General features: G+C 30.0%; 1 protein-coding gene across 1 annotated transcript in view; it reads right to left on the minus strand.

Moving 5' to 3' along the window:
* Positions 1–4,093: 4,093 nt before the first annotated feature.
* The window catches only part of LOC142329279 (discoidin domain-containing receptor 2-like), a 708,527-nt gene continuing 688,570 nt past the window's right edge, over positions 4,094–24,050 (minus strand). The window contains exons 16-20 of the mRNA XM_075373718.1: positions 19,550–19,691; positions 13,397–13,546; positions 12,790–12,950; positions 9,237–9,342; positions 4,094–6,824 (exon numbers count right to left, since the gene is read on the minus strand). Of these exons, the coding sequence (XP_075229833.1) occupies positions 9,327–9,342; positions 12,790–12,950; positions 13,397–13,546; positions 19,550–19,691 (469 nt within the window). The 3' untranslated portion in view covers positions 4,094–6,824; positions 9,237–9,326. The remainder of the gene's footprint in view (positions 6,825–9,236; positions 9,343–12,789; positions 12,951–13,396; positions 13,547–19,549; positions 19,692–24,050) is intronic.

A 24,050-nucleotide genomic window follows, 5' to 3' on the forward strand; every position in this document is an offset into this window, starting at 1 on the left:
TATCCACGATGTGTTAGATATTTGTTATTCAAGCAGGTGGGTTAAAAGAGGACAAATTGTGTTAAACTGTAGACAATACACCTTCCAAATTTCTTTGTTGGGGTATGTGAAGAACTCTTTAAAAATTCATTTGCAGCAAGAGATAGTCATAGCTCTAACAGCTTTTATATCCAATGTGCTGGCAAGTATATGAAAGAAATTTAATAATATTTGGATGCCAATGGTATCTAGTTATTTAAATTATTTACTTTGATGAGTAGACTATAAATTTAGTAACACAACACTTTTTTTAAACTATAACTGATTTCAATGTTTCTTCTTTGGTCAGCAGACACCAAATAATATTCAATTTTTATTGAAATAACTATGTTGTACATGGTTAAAAAGTTGCTGGTTAAAAAAATAATAAAAATTGGTTTTAGTTTATTTCAACTTACAATTGCATTGTTGCTAGATTGATCTAAATTGAAAATGTTATAGTTTTATTTAAGTAAAAAAATTACATGAGTAGTGCTTGTTGTGTTTCCATTGCTGTTCAAAATGACTGAACGGGCTGAGTAGAAAATCTATATTAAGATTCATTATTTTTATTTAAACGCAATAAATTTTAACTGTAAGGTACATTTAAACTGTTATTATACGATAAATTTATTCTATAAGAATCTATTACCATGTTTTGGTGAGCTTTAATTATGTTGTTTTTATTAAAATCTAGTTGTTCAGTAACAAAAACTTTCCAAAATTAAAAAAAATCAAGGATTATATACATTCATATAACATCAAATCTGAGGTCAGAAAAACAATAAACAGTGAGATACATCAGCATTCAGAAACTTAATCAATTTTATAGACTACTACTGTATAATTAAAAAGTAATAACTGATTTATAATAAAATCCATTTTAGTTGATAGCATATGTAGATATATACAAAGTGCTCAAAAAGTATCCGGCCTTTTTTTTTAATAAGAATAACCAGTTATAGCATAGAAGAAGTAGTGTTGTAGAATGTGATTTTGACTTGTATTGGTTGTATATGATTCACTGTTTTGCTCCTATTACAGCAAGTTGCTGCTTAGCAGCCATGAAAATAAAACATGAGTAGTGCTTGTTGTGTTTTTACTGCCATTCAAAATGACTGAACTGGTTGGGTAGAGAATCTGTATTAAATTTTGTCAGAAACTTGGCAACACCAAGCAGAGACAATAAGGAAGATTAAACAGGTTTTGGTGATCGTGCTTTGGGAGGTACACAAATAATTAAAGAGTGGCATTGCTGTTTCTAAGATGTCTGTTGAAAGTCATCTGTCAAAAATGATGAATGCTCTGGAAGACCAGCAAATATTTCTAAAAACTCAAGCAAGCTCCACAGATGGTGATGAATGATCATAGAACAACTATTAGAGAACATGAAGATAAAGTAAAAATTTTATTTGGCTTAATATAATCAATTTTAACAGGATGTGCATTCAATTTTAATTTTATACAGGATATAGTGCGTAGCAGCAAAATTTGACCCAAAACTTCTCACAGAAGGAAAACAGATTGCAAGTTAGGCAAGTCATGCTGGAATATGCTAGTAGTGATCTGATTTTATAAAAGAAATAATAACTGGAGATGAAACATGGGTCTATGGCTATGATTCTGAGACCAAGGGACAATCATCACACTGGAAAACTTCAAGATTTCTATACAAAGGAAAGTCAAGCAATATAGCATGTGAAGATCATGTTGACTTTTTTTTATTACCAAGGCATGGTTCATCATGAGTATGCTTCTCCAGGAAAAACTGTAAATAAGGAATGCTACAAAATTATCCTTTGTTGACTAAGAGATGCTGATCGGTCCAAGAGACCACAGCTTTGGGAAAATGGTGATTAGAAAAATCACTACAATAAAGCTTGAGCCCTTGATCACAACTTATCTAGAGATTCTTATCAGAACATGGGATCGAACAACTTCAGCAGGCTCCTTACTCACCTGACATGGTCGCTTCAATTATTGGCTCTTTTCTAAGCCTGACATTCTGACTGAAGGAAAGAGGTTTGAAGAGATCAAAAGAAATGCAACAAGAGGACCGATAGCGCTCATTAAAAACGACTTTGAAAAATGCTTCCAATAATGGAAAATTTGCTGAGTAAGTGTATTACAGCAGAAGAGGCCTACTTTGGAGGGGACTAGTCATCAAAAATAGGTTAAAGTATTAAGGTTAAATATAAGGTTATTAGGGTTAAGTATAAGGTTAAACACGTTAAGTATTTCTGTTTTTATGTGCCAAGGTTGGATATTTTTTTATCACAGCTTGTATTTACGCTGCTCATATGTTGTGATACAACAGAAGTTTATAACAATTAATGTTGAACTGTTAAGTTAATAGATTTATATTGAACCCAATTTTTGAGTATATATAGATAATGGTGCTTAAGCTGCATCTTAATAAATTTACTAGTATTTATTTAAGAATCTGTTTTCTTGTTTACATACTCCAACAATTAAAATGGAATTTACTATTTAACAATAAACTAATTTATTAATTAATTATTTGATAACTTATAATATTTACAGTTATTTACAAAGTTTCATAAAGAGTTTTAACAACATATTACTACAGATTTATGCTTGATTGCATGATTATAGCATAATAATTTTTTTATTGTAAAATAATACATAATTTTATTTTTTTTATAGTTATATTTTCATCTAACTTTCTATTATAACATCAAACTGATTTTATAATATTTGTCACAAAAATACTGTGTGCTTATTTTTTTCTTATTATTATATTACTATATATAAATATTCTTTTAAATAAATAACTGAAATATTATTCAGTTCTGCACAAATTATATTAAACTGATGACAAAATTCATTGGTCCAAACTTGTAATACTAACTACATACCATATGCTTACACCTACTTAATTGATTGCTTTTTTATCAAAGACACTTTCAACTTCAAATCAAACACTATTTTCTTTAGCTGTCTTCCTCTCTACACTTTTGGATTTTAAATAAACTTGCATGTCTAATACGTGCACGCATGTGTATGTGTGTGTGTGCAGGTGCATGTGTTTTGAGTGTTGTGTTTGTGTGTGTATGTATATATATACTGGAGCCCTTCATATATATATATATATATATATATATATATATATATTGTTTATGTAGGAAATACAGAGCTACAATAATATAATAAAAGAATTCAATTTAATATCCTAAATAAAATATACTGGTAACTTTTTAATAAATATTAAAACTAATATTTACAATAGAAATTGATATTAATTGTCCTAAGAGAAAAAACATTCTATTTTACATAAGTAGTTATAAATTATATAACTCAATATTTTCACATAAGATCTTTCAACAGATGAATGATTAAGTACTCTTCCATTAATGTATGGCACCACTGATATATATATATATACTACTTTCGTATTGCAACAATTTTTGAAATTCAGTTTTCTATTGCTTGTTCACAATTGTTTGTTCCAATAATGTTCTTCCCTAACAATGGATTTTTAAGGGCTATGCTGTGAAACAAAGCAGTCATCTCTTCTGTAAGTGGCTAACAGATTCCTTGCTGCACTATGAAATCTATTAAGATTAACATTGAGGAAATATTTATGTGGCTCATGATATTTATATTGCACCACATTTCTAGAAGCAAAGTTAGTAACAAATATAGCTTTGTAGATCCAGACAGCAATACACAGACAAAAACTGTTGAAAGATTTTGGGGGAGTGCAAAATGATGAATCTAAAAGCAATAAGGTATAGCAAGACACCACTTAGTTATATTTCGCTAAGTTCCAGTGGCACCAGAATGTGACTGGTGACACCTTCAATGAGATTCTAGACTTAGAATTAAGACTTTAGATTAAGTCTAGAGTCTCGAAGAGATAATTATATTCTGAAATTAGAGTAAAGGTTACTTGTCTAAATAAATGATTCTAATTATATATATTTTTAATGTATAATTAAATAATTAACAGTACATTATTATTCTTATGAAAAGTAAAGTAACACTGAATAAAAAAAAATATAATTCTATCTTTGAATTTAAAAAAAAAATTATTGCAGGATTTTTTCTTTTTTAATAATAGACTTAGTTCTGAAGTAACATAACCTTATAGCAGGGAATTAAAATAAATTTAAATATTACAGTGTTCTTACATTGTCATTCAATCTATCATCACCTTTTACTGTTTCATTCTCTTTTATTATAAAAAGATGACAAAGAGGAATTTATTTGATAAAAATAATTATGTTATTGTTTGTCTCATAAATGACTATTTGACATATTAAATAAAATATTGGTTTCTCAAGTATTAAAATTTTAATGTTTATTAGTTTCTTTTTAGAAAAGGTTTTGTAAATAGATGCAAAATAAAGCTTTTTTCTTCATTTTTTTGTGTAGAATCATTTCCTGAAATTTGGCATGACATTTATGAAAAACCTATAATTTATGAATGAACCCTTTTTTAGACCCCTTGTTAGATTATGAATGAACCCTTTTTAGATTAAATTAATCTAACGTTAAGGCAGGTTAGCGAGTCAGCATCCAAGTGCATCATTCTATATTCTTTTATAGAACTGGTATGTACTAAGATATAATAAATAATTTATTACCCATTATAAAAATATTTCTAATGGCACAAAAAGTTTATAATTCTTTAACTCTTTTTTTTAACTATTAAAGGTTACTGCGTATTTTCAAACTTAAAAGAGTAAAAAACATAAAAACAACAAACTCTAGTAAACTAAATTTATTAAAATAATATGAAAATTTGAGGGGCAGCTGAAATGTAATGCACACTAGAAGTTAACAGGAGAACAAAATGTCACACAAACGGATAGATACTATCTTGTAGTTTCATTCCCCTATTACTAACAATCCAAAACTTGTTGACCTATGGACTCTAATTTTTTGTCAGGTCATTGTTATGGAGTCGAGTTCATCTGTTATGTCAACCCGTTTAAAACAACTTTAAGCAATTGCATTTTTAACAGTAGAAAAGTGAATGTTAGTAACTTTCATCATCATCTAAACAATGTTTGTGTTGATCAAATTACTGTGACTAGGTGGCACAATAAAATTTTGTGCATCAAATACTGCTAAAGCAAATATTGAGGATGACCCTCTCAATGACTGACCAATTTCTGTGACTGATGAGAAGCTCCAAAAGGAGGGGGTTTGAATTGATTCAAAATGACTATCACATCACAAAAAAATGCACCACTTGGATAGATGTAACAAAAGAACTAGTAGGACACATTATTGCACAGCTGGGCTATGATAAAATCTGTTCCTGATGGGTGCTAAGCAGAGTCACAGAAAAGAACATACTACAACAAAAGGAATACTCTGAAACATTATTGATGTGAGAGATGACTTTCTTTTCAATACTCAGACAGGAAACAAAACTTGGATGCATCATTATGACCCAAAAGAAAAATTGCTGAGCATAGAATAGTGGCATTATGATTTGTCACGATCAAAAAAATTCAAAACACAACCCTCTATAGAAATATTCTCTTGACAGTGTTATTCCAAACAAGTGTACATGATCTGGATGCCAGATCAACTGTAAATACTGATACATAGAGACATTAAAATACTTTACATGTGTATGTTATGTGAAATCCACAAAGCCAATAATTTTGCAACAAGATGATGCTCAGTCACATTGCATGCAACGACCAAGGGTTTTCTTGTGAAGCTTAAATTTAAACCTATTCCACACCGTCCATAATTACCAGATTTGGTGACCTGTGATCTTCACTTCTTTCTGTAATTAAAGGAAGATATTAAGGAGAGAGATTTACCATGGAGGATGAAGAAAGGTTGTAGAACAAGGTAAGACTTCATTGACTGAGTGAGAAAACTATTTTACCATTGGGAGAAATGTATACATCCCAACCCCATAGGGAAAGACAACCAACCGCCTTGTGACACTTGGGGGAAATGTGTAGCTGTAAATGGTGACTATGTAGAAAAATAAATGTAAGTTTGTAGCAAATAAAATTTACTTTTACGCCACATTTGTTGAATTTCAGCCATACATCATAAGCAATAATGGGTAAGTTTATCTCCTCACCAGTCATTGTACACATTTTAATTGGCACAGTTGATCAATGTTTTTGTGAAATAAATTGTTAAGTTCCCATACAAATTAATAAATAGTTCAGATACATATGTTCTTTACAAATAAATTAAAGTTAAAGTAAAATAATATGCACATCATAACAGTTGGAAATATTCCTTAAAAGTAAACCTATCTATCCATTTTCACATTTGCAAATTTTGTTTAGCTTAAAAAAAATACAAACCGATTGTACCGTAACATCACTAATCTTTAATTTCTTTTCTAGTTCGTAATACACTATTAACAAAATCACATAAATGAATTCAGTTAGTGCTTAATTTTAAGATAAAAGATACACTAAATAAATATTATTTACAATGTAACTTTTTTATAAAAATGATTAATTATACAATACATATTTACAAAAATTACACACATTTTTGTATTTATGTAACAATACTAAATGTTTTTATTTATAAAGCTACATAGATAATACCCAATTAATATCCAATTAATTTATGTGGACAATGGTAGACATTGACTTCTGTTCAAATGGGATAATGAGTTATGTATCTTATACTTTAAAAGTCTGTACAAAGATTATTTAACAGAAGGAACATGATTTATCAACAAACCTCATGAGTATTTAATTAAAGTTAAAAAAAAATTAACATTAGATATTTTTCCATAAAAATTGCTTCTTATTCAGGAATAGATTTCAAGATCATTTTGTGATTTCCTAAAAACAAAATTAAAAGGTATTATAGAAAGAGTAAAATATAAAAGTGCTATTAAAAAAAATCTTAAGTTACAAAGTTCTCTCTTACCTGAGTTTACACTCTTAGAGGATCATCTCATTCTCTGGAAACTTCTGATAATATCAGAGATTAATGCTTTCGATTCTGAAGGTGGTACAGTTATTATTTAGATTGAGTGTTCATGTATTTTATTAAAACTGTTATCCATTTTGAAAGGCACATACATGTTCATTAAACCTTGTTTTAAAAAAAAATTAACTTGTTCTACAGGGGCAATATAAAAAAAAAAAACAGAACAAATTCACTTATGGCTATCTTATTAAATGTATTTTGATCATTTAATCCTTACAAGGTCAATAAACAGCAGGAATCCCTGCAATGGCTAAAATTTAGTGGCAATTAGATTATTTAAATTGATTTATATAATCTTGTGTTACTATTTCTTTTTGTATTAAAAAAAATATACTATACATATATAAGGATGATACACAGTGCTCGAAAAATTAGAAAAGTGAATAATTTTTTATTTCAAAAAAGTTTTGCTTGTTTATTAAAGAGTAAACATTTTGTCATAATCAAACAATGTTGTGCTCATATATTGTTTCTTTGACTAATAAATTTTATGGTTCTAAAATAGACTTCATTGAAATAATTTATATAACATTTGACTAAGTTTCATTAAAGAAATTACAGAAAATCAGCATTTTAACTGCTTATATTCACCAGGAAAGTCAATGAAAAAAAGAAGATAAGTAAATACTATGCCTGGGCTTTACATATATATATGTGTGTGTGTGTGTGTGTTGTTTATGCACATGTATCATGTTAATGGATATATACGCACACATATACACACTGTTTAATTTATAACATAATCTGTGGTTCTGAAACAGTTATACGAGAAATCTTTATGTAACATAGGAAATAAGATATTGAAATAAACATACTGACATATGGTCTAAAAAGTAGATAGATAATACAGAAATTATATGAGAAATTATTTGACAATTTTGTCCCTGCTTTCATGCATAATGGGAAATTTAATATGTTCTTTAACATTTTTGGATACAATTTTACTTAATAAATAAGTGGGGGAATTAATGCAATCTAATAAAGGTCTCATTGGCATATCTATTTTATGTATTTTAGGTAAAGCTGTTGAAGTAGGGGCTTTTGCATTGGTTGATTTAAAATTTTGTTTGATACAATCGTCCTTTAAAATGTATTTACTATTTTTAATTTTGCGAATGATATTTTTTTTTAAATTTACATATAAGATTTTTGATTTCTTTAAATTTATTGTCTATTATAAATTTATTGGTTTACCAATAAAAACCAAACCAATAAACAACAACAAAAAAATATTTGATTGACATACTCAAATTTTCAAATAATATACACATTACCAATAATTTAGAAAACTACCATATATATTTTAACAACGATAAATTAATAAATGAACAAATAGATTTGATAATTATATATTGTATAAGCAAGTACTAAATAATAAGTATAGGGTGAGTTGACCATACTGTTCCCATTCCATTTTACCATAACGATGGTCTTTTGCCTTGTTTTAAGCATTGGACCACTGACACTAACACCTTGCGAAGTTATCGTGAAACATTCATTCAGAGCGTCCTCAACAAGTGGGTCTTTTCCATCACATTTTCTTTTCTGAGATGTTCCATAATCTTTTAAAGCCCATTGTTGGTATATTTTATCTTCTTGGAGCATGATATGAGCTATCATACTAACAGGTAGATTAAAAACAAAAATTTACACAGTTTAAAGGTAATGATACAGGTGTACGCATAATGGATGTAGGCCTACACATAAAAATGTCAATGAAATGTGCGAAACAACTGGAAATAAAAAATAAAAAACTATGATTGCAGATAACAAAACAACCAGACAGTAACATGTTTACAATCTCTACCCAACACCATTACCTAGCCACATAATTCTCGGAACCACAAAGTTTGTTGTTCACTGCTGGCCTGTTTTTGATAAGAAATATACATCACATATTGGCCCGAATAAGCAGCATTATAGATAAAATAAATGAAGTACTTATCAGTGTAAAATCTTCTTTTGTTTTTATTCTCTAAAGAACAAAATTGCTTCCTATAATTTTTTGGCTTTTCAGCTGGAACATCATTGAAGTTTAATGAAATTAAATTAATGAATTAATTAATATCTAAATTATTGAATTAATTATTAGTGAATTTAATGAAATTAAATTAATTAAGTCGTGAATCATTAATCTTACTTGATCTCAGTCACTAGTTCACATTATTGGAATGGTATCAGTCAACTGGGTAAAATGAATATCAACAAAAACTGAATAATAGAACTACTTAACAATGAATTAATTAACTAAACATACTTACGTTTAATTTTAAGTTGCTTAATGTAGATTTTATTCACTAATATAGCTAATAGAAAAAGTAATTAAAATTCTGTCATGAATTACTGTTATTCTATCTCATCCTGCAACTAAAACAAAAATTAAACTTTATTACTTTAATGAAAGTTCTGCAAATTGAATAATAAACTATGCAGAAAACATATACAAAGTTTATCACTTACTATCATTAACTCACTATTTCACTTATATTGTCTACCCAAAAGTATGCAATTTTGTTTATGTTTACCAAAGTTGGAGCCAAGTTTGGGCAGGTGAAAATATGTATCTAGTTTCAGATTTTCAACAAAAATTAAACACATTGAATCATCCACAAAATTAGAAAATGATGAAAATATGACAAAATGATGAAATGACATAATAAATGATTAAAATTGCAAATGATCACCTCAAATTATATGGAAATTGTTCTTTTTCATTGCTAATTTTGCAGTTCCTTCTAATTCTAGACAAGGAGTTCCTGAAGTCCAGATTTGAAAAACGTTAAAGAAATATAATAATATACCTGGGAATCCTACATAAGCTCTAAATAAATCTATTGCAAGTATTTTTGAAGGCGTTGCTGAAATTCTGTTACAAAATATATAAGACAGAATAAATTCCTATTGCTGTGCATTTTTTGATTACATAAACCATCATTCAAGTTTTATTGACTTGGAATATCAATGAAACGTGTAAATATTTATAAAAATTTACACTTTGGAACACCTACAGCAGTATGGATTATTCAGGGTTATCTATGAATTTGAAACATATTCAGGGTATTCAGGAGAGTTTGATGAACCTCTTGATATTTTTTCTGTTCATTAATGATGGTGGTGAATATCTGGATAGAAGATAAGATAAGCAGAATAAGTCTAAATCTTTTAGCACAAGCTGAAAATTTGAATGCTACCAAATTTTGTATGTAAAGATTTTTGATTTTTGGGGCTTTCTTAATCTATGAGGGAAATCAAGGAAAAATTTATTTCTAAAGAAGTGATTTCTAACAAAAAAAAAGATTAATTTAAAAGAGAATTGTTTAAAAATATTGAAATAATGAAGTATAACTTTAATGAAAACAATGAAAAAATTGCTTCTCATTTTGTGTCCAGATTACAATGTAGGTGCCAAAGTTACTTTAATTTAGATAATCTTTTAAGTGATGAAGAAAAACATTTTTATAATAAAATTAAAAGAGTTAAAGTCAAAAAGCAAAAAATAGAATACACATATATTTTTTGGAAGTAGGGAATAAATTTAAGCAGAATGTTTCTAAAAATACTCATAAATATAGGTGTTAAGCTTAAAAAATTTGCTAAGTAAAGTTTTATCAAAATCTAAAACCTTCTTCAGTAAAAGGTAAAATAAGAAAAAGAAAATTTTCAAAAATACTTTCTGCCTTTAAGGTCTGGGGTCTATAATTTAAAAAAATTGAAGACATTTCTTGACAGCTCTATATATGAAGTATAAACTTTCAAAATACGTCTGAAAAATATTTAAACTGAAGGGAGATAGAGCAAAAGAACAAAATTATATAAGTAATAAAGGTTCAACTTACCAACAATAGTGAATGTAAATTATTCTAGCGCTTTTGGATTTTATACATCCATCATCAGAAACAATCAATTAATTATAAAATTTACGGTTGTTCATTTAATAATTTAGTAAAACAAAGAAAAGAAACTACTCGAACCCTAAGAATAATAAAACAACACCAAAAAGACATACTGAAGTCAAAAGACTAGATTAAATACAGTCAAGAGACTATTTAATCTAGTGACAAAACCTTCAAATATCAGCTCTAAACGTACAAACCTCCCAACCATACTAATAAAGAATAAAAACAGTAAACTGGCCCATATCAATAAAGGCAATGCACAAATCCTAGGTAAATATTTTAACATATACCTAAATTGCAACGGGAAAAGAAACAAAGACATGGTGATAACATTTGTAAATTTCAAGAAAGCTTAGATTGCACCCATAGAGAATCCCTACTAAAAATTCTAAAACACCTCAGACTACATACAAAATTACTAAACATGATAAAACTGAGCCTCACAAACACAAAGTCGAAGGTAAAATTTAGAAGTGAGCTCTTGGAATTATTTGAGATCAAAACAGGGCTGCACCAAGGCGATGGGCTGTCACCACTGTTATTCAACAGTGCTCTAGAAATGGTAAAGAGGGAATGGCTCAGAAAATGCCCCCAAAAAGTAAAAATAGGCCGGAAAGTCAAAACAAACTGTCTTGGTTTTGCTGACTATTTGGCACTGCTAGCAAACTACATTGACGAAGCTAAATCATAGATATTAGAACTTAAAACATTGCAATTAAAATGGGCCTCAAAATATCATTTGAAAAGACAGATATTAGTTCCAAAAATCAACATGATTAAAAGAAGTAAGTAAACATAAATGGTAATGAAATCAAAATAGTAGCCAGATTTAAATACCTCGGAGAAATAATAACAAACAATCTAAATGAAAAAACCTTAATCCAAATAAGAAGAAACAAACTAGCTAAAATTCAAAAATTAATCTGGTACACTTACAATAAAAGATGCCTGTTAATAAATGCAAAAATAAGACACTACAACATAGTTATAAAACCAGTAGCCACTTATGTAGCTGAAAAACTCTTCCATCTGAACAAACAATCAAAGACAGACTCCAGACAATTGAAAGAATTGGAAGAACCTACATCAATAAAAAATATCTAAAAAGTGGTGGATTGTGCCCAACAGAGTCGTGTACAAAGAGTTAGAATCCATCACTGATACCATGCATAAGAGGAGACGGATTCTTTGTACGTATCATGAGAATGCAAGATTCAAGACTTCTGAAACAGCTAGTACAGTTCAACCTCAACTCTATAAGCAACAAGACAGGATGCAGATGGATCAGAGAAATAAGAGAGGTTCTGAAGGAATTGGCCTTATACCAGAAGACACCACAAATAAAATAAGATTAAACAAGAAAATCAAGAACAAAAATACTTGTTTCACACTCACAAGAAAAATCTCACAACATGAACATTTTCAACAGTAGAAAGGGTACGAAGGTCGGAATGTATAAAATGTACTGGAAGGACCGCATGGCCTAAACAGTCACATCAAAGAGACTTAGATAATGGAGTCCTATGCAGTCATAAATAATAGTTATTTCTTCAGTGGTATTCCTAGTGGTAGTGTTGTTAATGATACCTACTTTAAAAAGTTAGGAAATTTCTTTAGTATGAATCGAACAACTTAAGTACGTTAAAAATGTAAGTTGTGTAGTTTCTATCTTTTGTAAACTATCTCAATCACAGGCAGACCTACTCTGGATCAATTATCAACTCCTTCCTTTTGCTACCCCTTTCCTATTCCTTTTTCCTTTCCCTTTTTCCTCAGCCAAGTGCCACAGGAGCAGGAGCTGGAGCTGCTCCTATTCCATTTGTGGAACATGCGGCACCTACTGATAACCACCTTCTTTGTAAGCATCTGTGTTGAATTATAATTCATCAGTGAAAAAAAAATTTCTCTGAGTACTTACTTTGAATACTGTGGTTCATCAGATTTGTTGTTAAATGTTTTTTGTTTTAGGAACAAATATATTTCTTTAAATGTCGGTCTCTGAGTGTGATCTCTTCGCCAACAAGCACATAATAGTTCATAAACCTCTGGTGGACACAAATTAGGTTTTGGTAATAGAACCTAAAAAAAAAGAAAAAAAGATTTAAAAGTAAGATATAATTAATACTAAACTTAAGTCTACCATGCACAATTAAAATATTAATAAAAAGATATTTATTTCAATTTACAACAGTTTAAAAATCATATAATCAAATAACTGATAATAATTTTACATGCAGTAAAAAAAAGCAGCACCTTGTTTACATAAGTATTTATCCTATAAAACATTTTTTAACAATAACTGAACTAATTCTATAAGACGTATTCCTCAGCAAATGGTTACACACGTGTAAATTTCTTAAGAATGTTATATTTTGTCACATTTATTGATGAATTTTGTTATTTCAGTATGGATAAGTTAGATATAACCTATTTTTAATTAAATAGATCAATCAATTAATAACAACATATACATGCTCAGAAATACAAAGCAGAATTTTTAAAAACAATTAAAATATAATATTAACCTGTAATTCTCCACCATAATACATGTTTTCAGCATTTTGAATGACTTGATCATTTGACATATGTAAAAATGGCTTCTGTTGTGCAAGTCCAAGAATTTCCCACACAGTTACACCATAAGACCATACACTGCTGGCACAAGTATATCGTTCCTACAAAAAAGTCGTAAAATAAGATTGTTTATATCCAATATTACTGAAAAAATATTACTTCAAGTAGATTTTATCTCAACATAACATCAGAACTCATTTCCTAAATTTAAAAATGGCTTATAGTAGCATTCCATTTATATAAAATGATTGGAAGTATGTACTTACCAAATTAAAATTAATAAATTTAATTTCAAGAAGAGGAAAAAGGGGTACAAGGATTTCATAGTTTCCAATGAAACAAATTATATTTCCAACAAATAAATTACAAACAATCATAGGTTATGTCGGAGTAAAAACAAATATGGTAAGAGAATTGTGATAGAAATGCAAGCGTGAGGCTATAGATCTGTTAGATGGGAACAGGAAAGTGAAGTTAATAGAGTTTAAAAGAGTAAAGACTTCCTTTCAAAAATAATAAAGAAAAGAGTCACATCAGATAATATACCACAATAAATATCTAACATAGGTTCTGCTGACTTAGTATAAACGAGGTAGAGAAAAGAAAGAAGATGCTTTATGGAGAGAGCCTGGATATCATGCTTTATGGATTTGGTTAATGTAGTGATGCGTAATAAAAAAAGAAATGAAGGAAGAGGATTATATGATGGAGATTATATTACCGAGCTCATCTAGGCATTAAAAAATTCTGATGATCTCAGACACTGACAACTGATGGAAAGTAGAATTAATCTAATATTAAAAATTGTCACTCTAAATACCTTTTCCAACTCAATGCTAGGTTTTTGTAAGCTTGCTGGATAATTTAAAATAATATTTTCATCCTGAATTTCAGGTGGTTAACACAGAATTTAATATAATCGCTCCACTCTACTTTGTAGTCCATACAAGATCATGAAAACAGTGTGATATGTTCATAAAAGGGAGTATATATAGATACTGATGCATATGGACACAACTAGTAAGATGAATCATCAGATTCATTGCCACTGCTTCGTTCAAATACCTTTTATCTATTTGTTTTTGTAGGGTTAGTCTCAGAACCTTTTAACCACATTGCATAAGAACTGAAATAGGCATAGACCAATCAACAATCAGAAAATTTATAATTAAGTTGTTATTAAACAAGTTATTTTTTTAGTAATAAATAATAAATGTGTAATTCAATAACCATTTTTATTTAAAAAAAGAATATATATATATTATATATATATATATATATATGTAGAAAAAATGCTCACTTCAATTGTGAACAACAATCATTCATAGATATTGTTGAAATAGTGTATAAAAAACTAAATACTTAGTAAAATAATAGAAAAAATGATAATAATAAAAATAATAACTAAATAAATACTTACAAAATAATAAAAAAGGAGTATTTCTAAATGAACAAGCAATTTAAATAATTATAATTCTTTAAACTGAAATGTAGTCTATAAATTAGAGGAACTTCGGTTAGCTAGAGTTAAGGATTGGTTGGATTATAGTAAGTTTCTAAACCTCACAAAAATTTAGTACATAACTTTCTAACAGAATGTTACTGGTTAGTCTCTAGAATCAATATTAAAATTGTGAACTGCTAATAGTAACTATATTAAATCCATACAACTGTACAGAATACAAAAAGAAGAAAATTTTTAAACACTTGGGTTATTAATTGATCAACATCTAAGGTGGAATTATTATGTTAATAGTATTGTAACAAGACCAGTATAACGGACCTGAGTAACAGATCCCTACCAATTAAGAAGGAAGTAGTAGAAAATATAATTATGGGAGGAATCCAGGAAGGAGCTAAAAGAAATCATTTTAGTAAAGCTAACAGGTCCGTTTAACAATCGTGCTTTGTAATACTGCCTGCTGACACACATAAACAGGTGTTGTTCCATGAGAAGAGTTACTGGACCCAGTAACTATCAGTGGGATGGAATTCTGGTTTTCAATATTTAACTACTTATAAATAAATCCTGACAATTACTTTAAGTTCTGTTTTGTATGTAATCAATGTTTATTATGATTACTGACATTTATTATTATTATTATTATTATTATTGTAGTAGTTGTGATTACTATTGTTATTATTTGTTTACTATTATTTATTATCATTACTATTGTTATTATTATTGATTTGTCTTATTTTATTTATGATCCTAAACTAATAAATTGTAATTAAATAAACATTTTCAATTGTCAACTCTCAATATCCTGATCTAGCTACAAACATGCATAATATATTAAAAAAGGGTCTGAACTAAGGTTTATGTGTTTGTAAATTGAGAGATTGATTTTATTACATAAGAGTTTTGTTACACAGATAATTTTAGCTCATCCTTATCTATATTTTGATACTGTATGCAAATATGACCATAAAATTTGTCCTAATACTTATTTTTTTTTTTTGTAATTGTCACTAATAAAATATGAAAACAGTTAAAATAATTTTTCTCTATTAACACTAAACACTGATAACAATTTGTTGTGAGTCAAGGTTTGTAATAATGATAGTATGAAGACACTTTTAAATGAAACATACTTATAAATGGTTCAGAGTGGAATAATTGGCAGCAAGACCAGTGCTGAAAATAAAAATATCCTCTTTCCAAGGTTAATAAATTTTTTTTATTGAAAAATGGTAGTTTTAACTTATTTTCTTAGGTAGTTTTACAGAATGCTATCAGGATCATTAGTGCAAGAAAGAGATGATTACTTTTACTGTAAAGTTAACAACTCTTTAATTTCTAATAAAAATGAAACAACACTTAATAAAGGATTCAGACTTTGAGAGGAGTCTGAATAAATCTGAGAAAACAGCAAAGTTATAATTTCAAAATATTATTAAATCATTCCTGAGAAAAAATATGACTGAAAATTATATAAAATTGATGGGTGAATTTCTTGAAGATTATAAAAAACTGGAATGCAGTAAGTCTCTAAAAATTCATTCACATTTCTCCTTTTCTTCACCTAATCTTGGAAATCTAAGTGATGAGCACAGTGAATGCTTTCATTAGGACACGTCAATGATGGAAACAAACTTCTAGAAAAAATGGAGCCCAAATATAGGAGAAAGCTAAAGAAAAACAGATATTAACTAAGATAATATCATACTATAGGCTATATAATTTTTTAAAAAAGGATCAGTGTTATTAAAAAACTCATCCCTCCATTCAATTTTGGACTGCATATTTGAAATCGAAACAAAAAATATTAAGATACCTTATAAAATGCATTTAACAGAAAAAAAAAATATTTTTTAAGTTATTTGTCACTGTCAGCTCTTTGTACACCCCATTTTTTATTGGTCCAGTCAATATTACAGTATGGTTTAATAGGATTGGAAAAGATTATTGTTTAACTTTAATGCCAATAAGTAAATTAAATATTATAAGAATTACATTAAAAAAAAAAGTCAACTTTCAGTTGCACTCTTCAAAAAAACTAGATTTATTAAAAATTAAAAAACTTTTTATAATGCATTCTGTTCTTTTTTTATCAAAAAGTAAAAATTATCACCTTCCATATCAATATAGAGTGGTAGAAGGGTTGCAGCAGGACTACTGAGTAAGCCAAGAAGTCATATATAACTTCCACTCAAAGGAATTTCTCCAGTGTAGATTGTAGATTCTAAAATATTTGCAACCTCACTCCTTATGTGATTTTGCACATAGTACTAAAATAGATTAAGAAAGAAATATTTCTACGATTCTGACCTAAAATTTCAGTAAAAATTATATCATTCTAAGTTTAATAAGTAATTTATACCACACATTCAACATTAAAATAGAATGGCAAAATGTTAGATGAGAAGTAGAGGTAGCAGCTCATGATGACATAGATTTAAGAAAAAGTGTAGAAAACAAAATGTGTGTAAAAATATGGAATAATCAAATTAAAGAGCAGAGGACCAAAAAAGCTGGTTATTGGAAATACCTGCAAAACCCAAGTGAATAAAGGAAGAATACAGACTAAGGCATAATGGAGAAAATTTCATCAAAGGAAATGTCACAAAGACTCTTGAAATTTGTTTATTACCAGGATAGCGAATGACATCTATAGATGACAGTAGCTTACAAAATATTGAAATACATAAGTATCTATTTCAGAAAGGAAACATTGCAATCAGTTGCAGTTGTAGAAAAGAAATTATAGAAGCATCATACGAATTTATGGTGGAATCCAAACAAGGAAGGTCACTTCCTAAAGAAGTAATTGATGTAGATTTGTTAGAAGCAAATAAGTTAAATAAGACAAACTTGAGAATAAATGATTAAAACTTGAGAATAAGAAGGAAATGGATCAAAAGGAATCTATGCTAAGTTATTTAAACGTGGAGAATTTTTAAGGTTACAACTTTTACATATGTGTTAAATATGTTCGGCAAGGCATGTGACTCTTAATACTTACAATAGCAGTTATTATCTCATTATTTAAAAAAGGAAGTAAAGAGAATTATGATAACTATTAAGAAATGAGTGTTATAAACACAAACTATAAAAGTTATAATTGTATGGAAAGTAAAAGTTGTAGATCATTATTGATGGTCTTCTCTCAAATGTATGGGCAAAATACATTTTGCGGTTAAGCAAATACATTTTTAGAAGAAAACTGTGGTAGTTTTGGATATTCTTGGTGACCCAGCTCATTTGATTATTGCAATTAAGAGACTTTATCAAGATAATAAAATTGTTAGAAATTGTAAATTGTAAGATAGATTTTTATCTATATTAGATGAAATACTCATAGTTATTAATAAAGGATTAAGAAAGGGTGCAGTTTCTCCCCTACATTATTTAATATTTACGTCAATGAGATACTGATGTGTTGAAAAGCTGTAGTGAGTGCAGGATTATTACTCTGATGTATATATGTAAAATTAATAAGCTGTTATTCTGTAGATAATCAGACCATAATTCAAGAAACTGAGGAGGATGATTTTCAATATTTATCTTTTAAACGAATAAAATTTGTTCTCCAAATTTTAAGGCAAGTTACTGTGTCATCAAAATTAGTAGTTCAAAATGTAATGTAAATCTGAAACAATGTCTGCTTTTGATTATCTGAGTTGTACTGTAAAATTATCTAAGTAGTACTGTTGTTTTATAGTACCACACACCAGTTGTATACATGAATGTTCCACATATGATGGGAACATTTACGTACATAATCGATGTGTAGTACTGTAAATCACAGCTTAATATATAAAGTTAGAAAAAACACTAAGTTAATATACTTCAAAATAATAACAGTTAAAATGCTGTTATATGGAAACAAAGCTTGAGTTTTGGGTAAGAAAGGGTAGGTTTGCTTGGCATTTCTCCTGCCACCACCCCATTCGGTTGCCCTAAAGCATACGACCAAATGTCTGTGCCACAAACGGCTACTGAGCCTCGATACAGTTTAGCGACCAGAATCCTAAATAGCTCCTAGAGCTTACCTAACAGCATGAGTGGACCAAGCGTGAAGCCATACACCACCAACTTACGTGTCCTAACCGCTCACTTGTCATATATTTGCTGAAATGGGTAGGCTCACCCCATCAACTACTAAAAATATATATGACATCCATAAATTAAAATTCATTTCGCTTGTATTCTTACAAGCAAAATGAATTTAAATTTAAAGGGTAAGGGTAATTTAAAGGGTAGAGTAAAATTCAAGCTACATAAAAGAAGTTTTTAAGATTTGTAAAAGGCCACTCCAGAATCTGACATGCAGTATAAACCACAAGCGCTAAAGATTTTGGTTGCCCAAAAAGAAGGTAGATGGTATTAAAGAAGGTAGAAATAGATGGTATTTGAAAAACTAAATTTAGGACTGGAACAAGCTGAAAGTTTAAATATTATGGGCAAGAAGAAGAAGATATCATACATCTTGTTCAAACAAATTACTAACTACAAAGGTCCTTAACACAACACAACACCATATCCAATAATTATAAAACAGTTAGTACTAGAAATTCACAATTCAAAACATGAGAAATTTATGTGGTGCATAATATTTTTTTAATAACAATTATTCTATTAAAATAAAACATCTCATTACCAATAAAATACTTTCCCAAGGTAACCATCTAATTGGAGCAGGTGGTCGTCCTCCAATTTCACTGTAATCTTCACTGTACTTAGAATTACATATGGCTATATCTGCTATCTTCACTATAAAATTTCTTCCAACTAAACAATTCCTAAAAAACAAAAAAAAAAAATTCAAAAATCAGTAGTATGTTAACTAGTTTCCAAGAATTAATCTTTAAACAACTCTGAATGAATACAGTTAGTGAAAAGTATTTTAAAAATTAATTAACGATCATAATATCAAATAACAAAACAACATAAGATAAATTAAGCTTTAAATATAGTAATCTCTTTTTAGTTATACATTTATTTTATATTTAATTCTCCAACAGTTCAATTTCAACAAATTTTCAAAGATATTTCAGCAACTAGTTCAACAATTATATTGTTCATTTTTAAATATTAATTTTCCTATAAAGAAAAAAAATGCAAATATGAACTTCTTGGTCAATTATTTCAAATAGTATTTCTGTAGTACAAATAATAAAAATTTAGAGGAATGTTAACAGTTAACTATCATATCTATATATATGTAGGGTTCATAAAGTATGGCAACTCTTAAATAACTTTTCAACTATTATAAATAAAAAATGAGATTTAAGAAATGCTCTCATCTCAAAACGATGAATTTGTTCATTAATAGACCACCACTCTTCAAGGATCCAGGGGGGCTCACTTGGAAAACTGGAATCACTTTAAAGGGTATTGAAAAATACAAATCTTTGACATAAAAAAAACTTTTGGGCTATGACAATTCTAACTCTAATAGTGGCCATTTAGTGTTTTTCAAAGCTAGTTTCAAAAGTGGTCTACAGTAACTCTTAAATAACTAACTGATCAACAGTAAAACTTAAAATAAATAAAATTAAGCAAAAGTTCCTACTTCAAAATGATCTATTTTTCAGTATAAGACCACCAAACCATAAAGCTATTTAAAACTTTTGAATTCCTTCCTATGAAAGCCCCAGGGAATTTGAGCTGTGGTGATCTAACAAAAAAATTGATCATTTCAAGTTAGAAGCATTTGCTAAACTTTGTTTTTCTATGTTTAACCATTGAAAAGTTACTTAGGGGTTGCCATACTTTCTGAACAAGAACTCAATAAATACATAATATTTTAGAATATAATAAAATTCAACCATTTTTGTAAATCCAATTTACAAAAACATAAAATTCTGAATTTGAAACAATGATAGAAAATCCATGTCTATGTAAGATTAATTTTTTTTTATCTTCAGTCATTTCACTGGTTTGATGCAGCTCTCAAATTTCCCTATCTAATGCCAGTAATTTCAATTCAGTATATCCCCTACATCCTACATCCCTAACAATTTGTTTTACGTATTCAAAATGTCGCCTGCCTGTACAATTCTTCCCATCTACCTGTCCCTCCAATATCAAAGTGACTATTCAAGGGTGTTTTATGATTTGTCTTGTAAGTCTCTCTTCTTTTGGCTATATTTTTACATATGCTTCTTTCGTCATCAATTTGCTGCGGCACCTCTTCATTTGTCACTTTATACACCCACCTAATTTTTAACATTCTCCTACAGCACTGCATTTCAAAACCTTCTAATCTTTTCTTCTCAGGCACTCTGATCATTCAAGTTTCACTTCTATTTAAAGCTACGCTCCAAACATATACGGTGTGGTCCAAAAGTCTCAGTACAGCCTATTATTTCAGAAGTTGTAAAGAAAATGAAACATTTGGATACAACAACATAAATTTAGGTATGTGGGCTCACCTTTTGGGCAAAAACAACAACGACCGCCATTTTGAATCGCCGTCCATTTATTTAAATAGGAAGGGGGTCATGTGATATATCAAAATAGACTGAAATTTTACCAGGAATTCATTTATGCAATCAGATTTAACATAACTGTTACAGTGTAGGAGTTATTAGCATCCAAAAGTTTGAAAATCTTATTCTTTTGCAGGCAACATATGGTGGCTTTGATGAAGGAAGAGCAAATTGTAGTGATCCTGATGTCTGATGAATGAAGCAGTTGAGTCATTGCAGCAGATTTCAGCAGGTGCCACCCAGAGAGACCACCGATTTTGCATAACACTGTTACATGTCTCATATCCAAATTCAAGGAAACTGGAAATGTGTCTGACAGGCGACGTAGTGGTCGTCCCAGATCTTCCACTGATGAGACAACCTCAATGATGGTCTAAGCCGCCTTTGCTAGGAGCCCACAATGCAGCACTCAATGTCTTTCAAGTGAAATTGGTGTTAGCCATTCCTCCATTCTGCATATTCTTCATAGTAAAAAATGGCACCCATTTACGATGCAAATACCGCAAAAACTTTCTGAGGATGACCCAGACAGACCCATCGAGTTCTGTATGTGGGAATTACATCAATATCAGAACAACCCTACATTCCCACAGAGAATCCTACTCAGTGACAAAGCAATGTTTTATGTCAGTGGTGAGGTGAACCGGTGGAATCCGGTGATTCTGCCAACATCGATACTAATATTGGTATATTGGTGTGATGAAAATCCACACTGGATTGACCCAACCTATGTTGTTGGAGATGATAAAATTATGGTGTGGTGTGGGATATGGAGTATCCGTGTGGTTTGACCAATCTTCATCGATGGAAACCTTAATTTTTAGCGATTCTTGGACATGCTGAGAGACACTGTCTTTCCTTCCCTTTTAAATGAAGATGGATTCCTTTCATTTTTTCAAGAAGATGGTGCTTGCCACACTTTGGGCTAAATGTTCGTCAGTGGCTTAATGTCCAATTTCCTTGGCAATGGATTGGTTTGGTCACCGTGGCCCAGTGGAATGGCCACCAAGGTCAGCAGACTTCACATCTATGGCCTTTATTTGTGGGGGGATTTGAAGCAACTTGTTTACACAGAGAAGATTCATAATGTTCACTATCTGCAACAAAGAATTACACTTTGCTCCACAGAAATCACACCAGAAGTGCTTCTGTGAGTGTCTGCTGACTGGATTAAGTGACTGGGGTTTTGCATTCAACAAAATGGTCGACATATTGAACACATCATGTAACCCTCTAGTGTCAATTTTGGATGCCAGTAACTCCTACACCATAACAGTTATGTGAAATTTGATTGCAGAAATGAATTCTAGGTAAAATTTCAGTCTGTTTTGGTACATCACATGACTCCCTTCCCACTTAAATAAATGGACGGCGATTCAAAACGGTGGATCTCAAATAGCGGTCATTGTTGTGTTATACTCCAGAACTGGGCTCTCATACCTAATTTATGTTGGTGTATCCAAATGTTTGGATACACCCATGCGACTGAGGATGTGGCTTCCCTTCGCCAGTGGCAGTCCTGATTGTGACTTGGTAATGCCAACACCATGATGAGGTGTGGGGTTTGTCCCCGGCTCCTGCGCGGACCGGAATGAGGTTGCGTTCCCCTTGTTAGGTGATCTAAATTGGGCTACTTATTTGGGTGCAGATCTGAATTTCTATGTTGCGTAAGGCATAATTTTGATTGGGATGAGTATAGCACTGATTTAACTTTAATCTCGTTCGTTCTCTGAGGCATTCACAGTCACGAACAGTGATGTCAAATCTTTACTAGGCGCAGGGTTCGCGGTTCCGCAGTTTCGGTCAATTAGTTTGAGGGAATCATGTTAGGTTGGATGAGAAGATGTTTGATTGGGACCTACGTGAAGGTGAAATTTGATATGTATTTTACTGAGACATTTTCATCGGTAGCATCCCAACCGAGGCCTGGCTGATGACTGCGAGATGCAATCAGTTAGAGGGTCTAAAGACGACTTCCGGTAAAGCCCCTCAGGGCTTGGAACGAAGGGGGTGGTGTGGCGACTGGTAACGTCACAAGATTGGTGTCTTCCCTCTACGGGGTTGGGATGCACCCAAATATTTCATTTTCTTTACAACTTCTGAAATAATAGGCTGTACTACAACTTTTGGGCCATCTGTACTTTCAAAAATGCTTTCCTGATGTTTAAATTAATTTTTGATGTAAACAAATTATATTTCTGATTGAAAACTTGTTTCATTTGTACTATTCGGCATTTTATATTGCTCCTGCTCTGTTCAACTTTAGTAATTCTACTTCAAATAACAAAATTCTTCTACCTCCATAACCTTTTCTCGTCCTACTTTCATATTCAGTGGTCCATCTACTTTATTTTTACTACATTTCATTACTTTCATTTTGTTCTTGTTTATTTTCATATATGTTTATTTTCATATGGTAGTTCTTGTGTAGGACTTCATCCATGCCATTCCTTGTTTCTTCTAAATCTTTTTTACTCTCAGCTAGAATTACTTCATCATCAAATTGTAGCATCTTTATCTTTTCACCTTGCACTGTTATTCTGATCTAAGTTGTTCTTTAACATCATTAACTGCTAGTTCTATGTAAAGATTAAAGAGTAATGGGGATAGGAAACATCCTTGTCTGATTTCCTTTTTTATTATTACTTCTTTCTTATGCTCTTTGAT

Source organism: Lycorma delicatula, chromosome 8, assembly GCF_047948215.1.
Source record: "Lycorma delicatula isolate Av1 chromosome 8, ASM4794821v1, whole genome shotgun sequence".
NCBI classification, from domain to species: domain Eukaryota; kingdom Metazoa; phylum Arthropoda; class Insecta; order Hemiptera; family Fulgoridae; genus Lycorma; species Lycorma delicatula.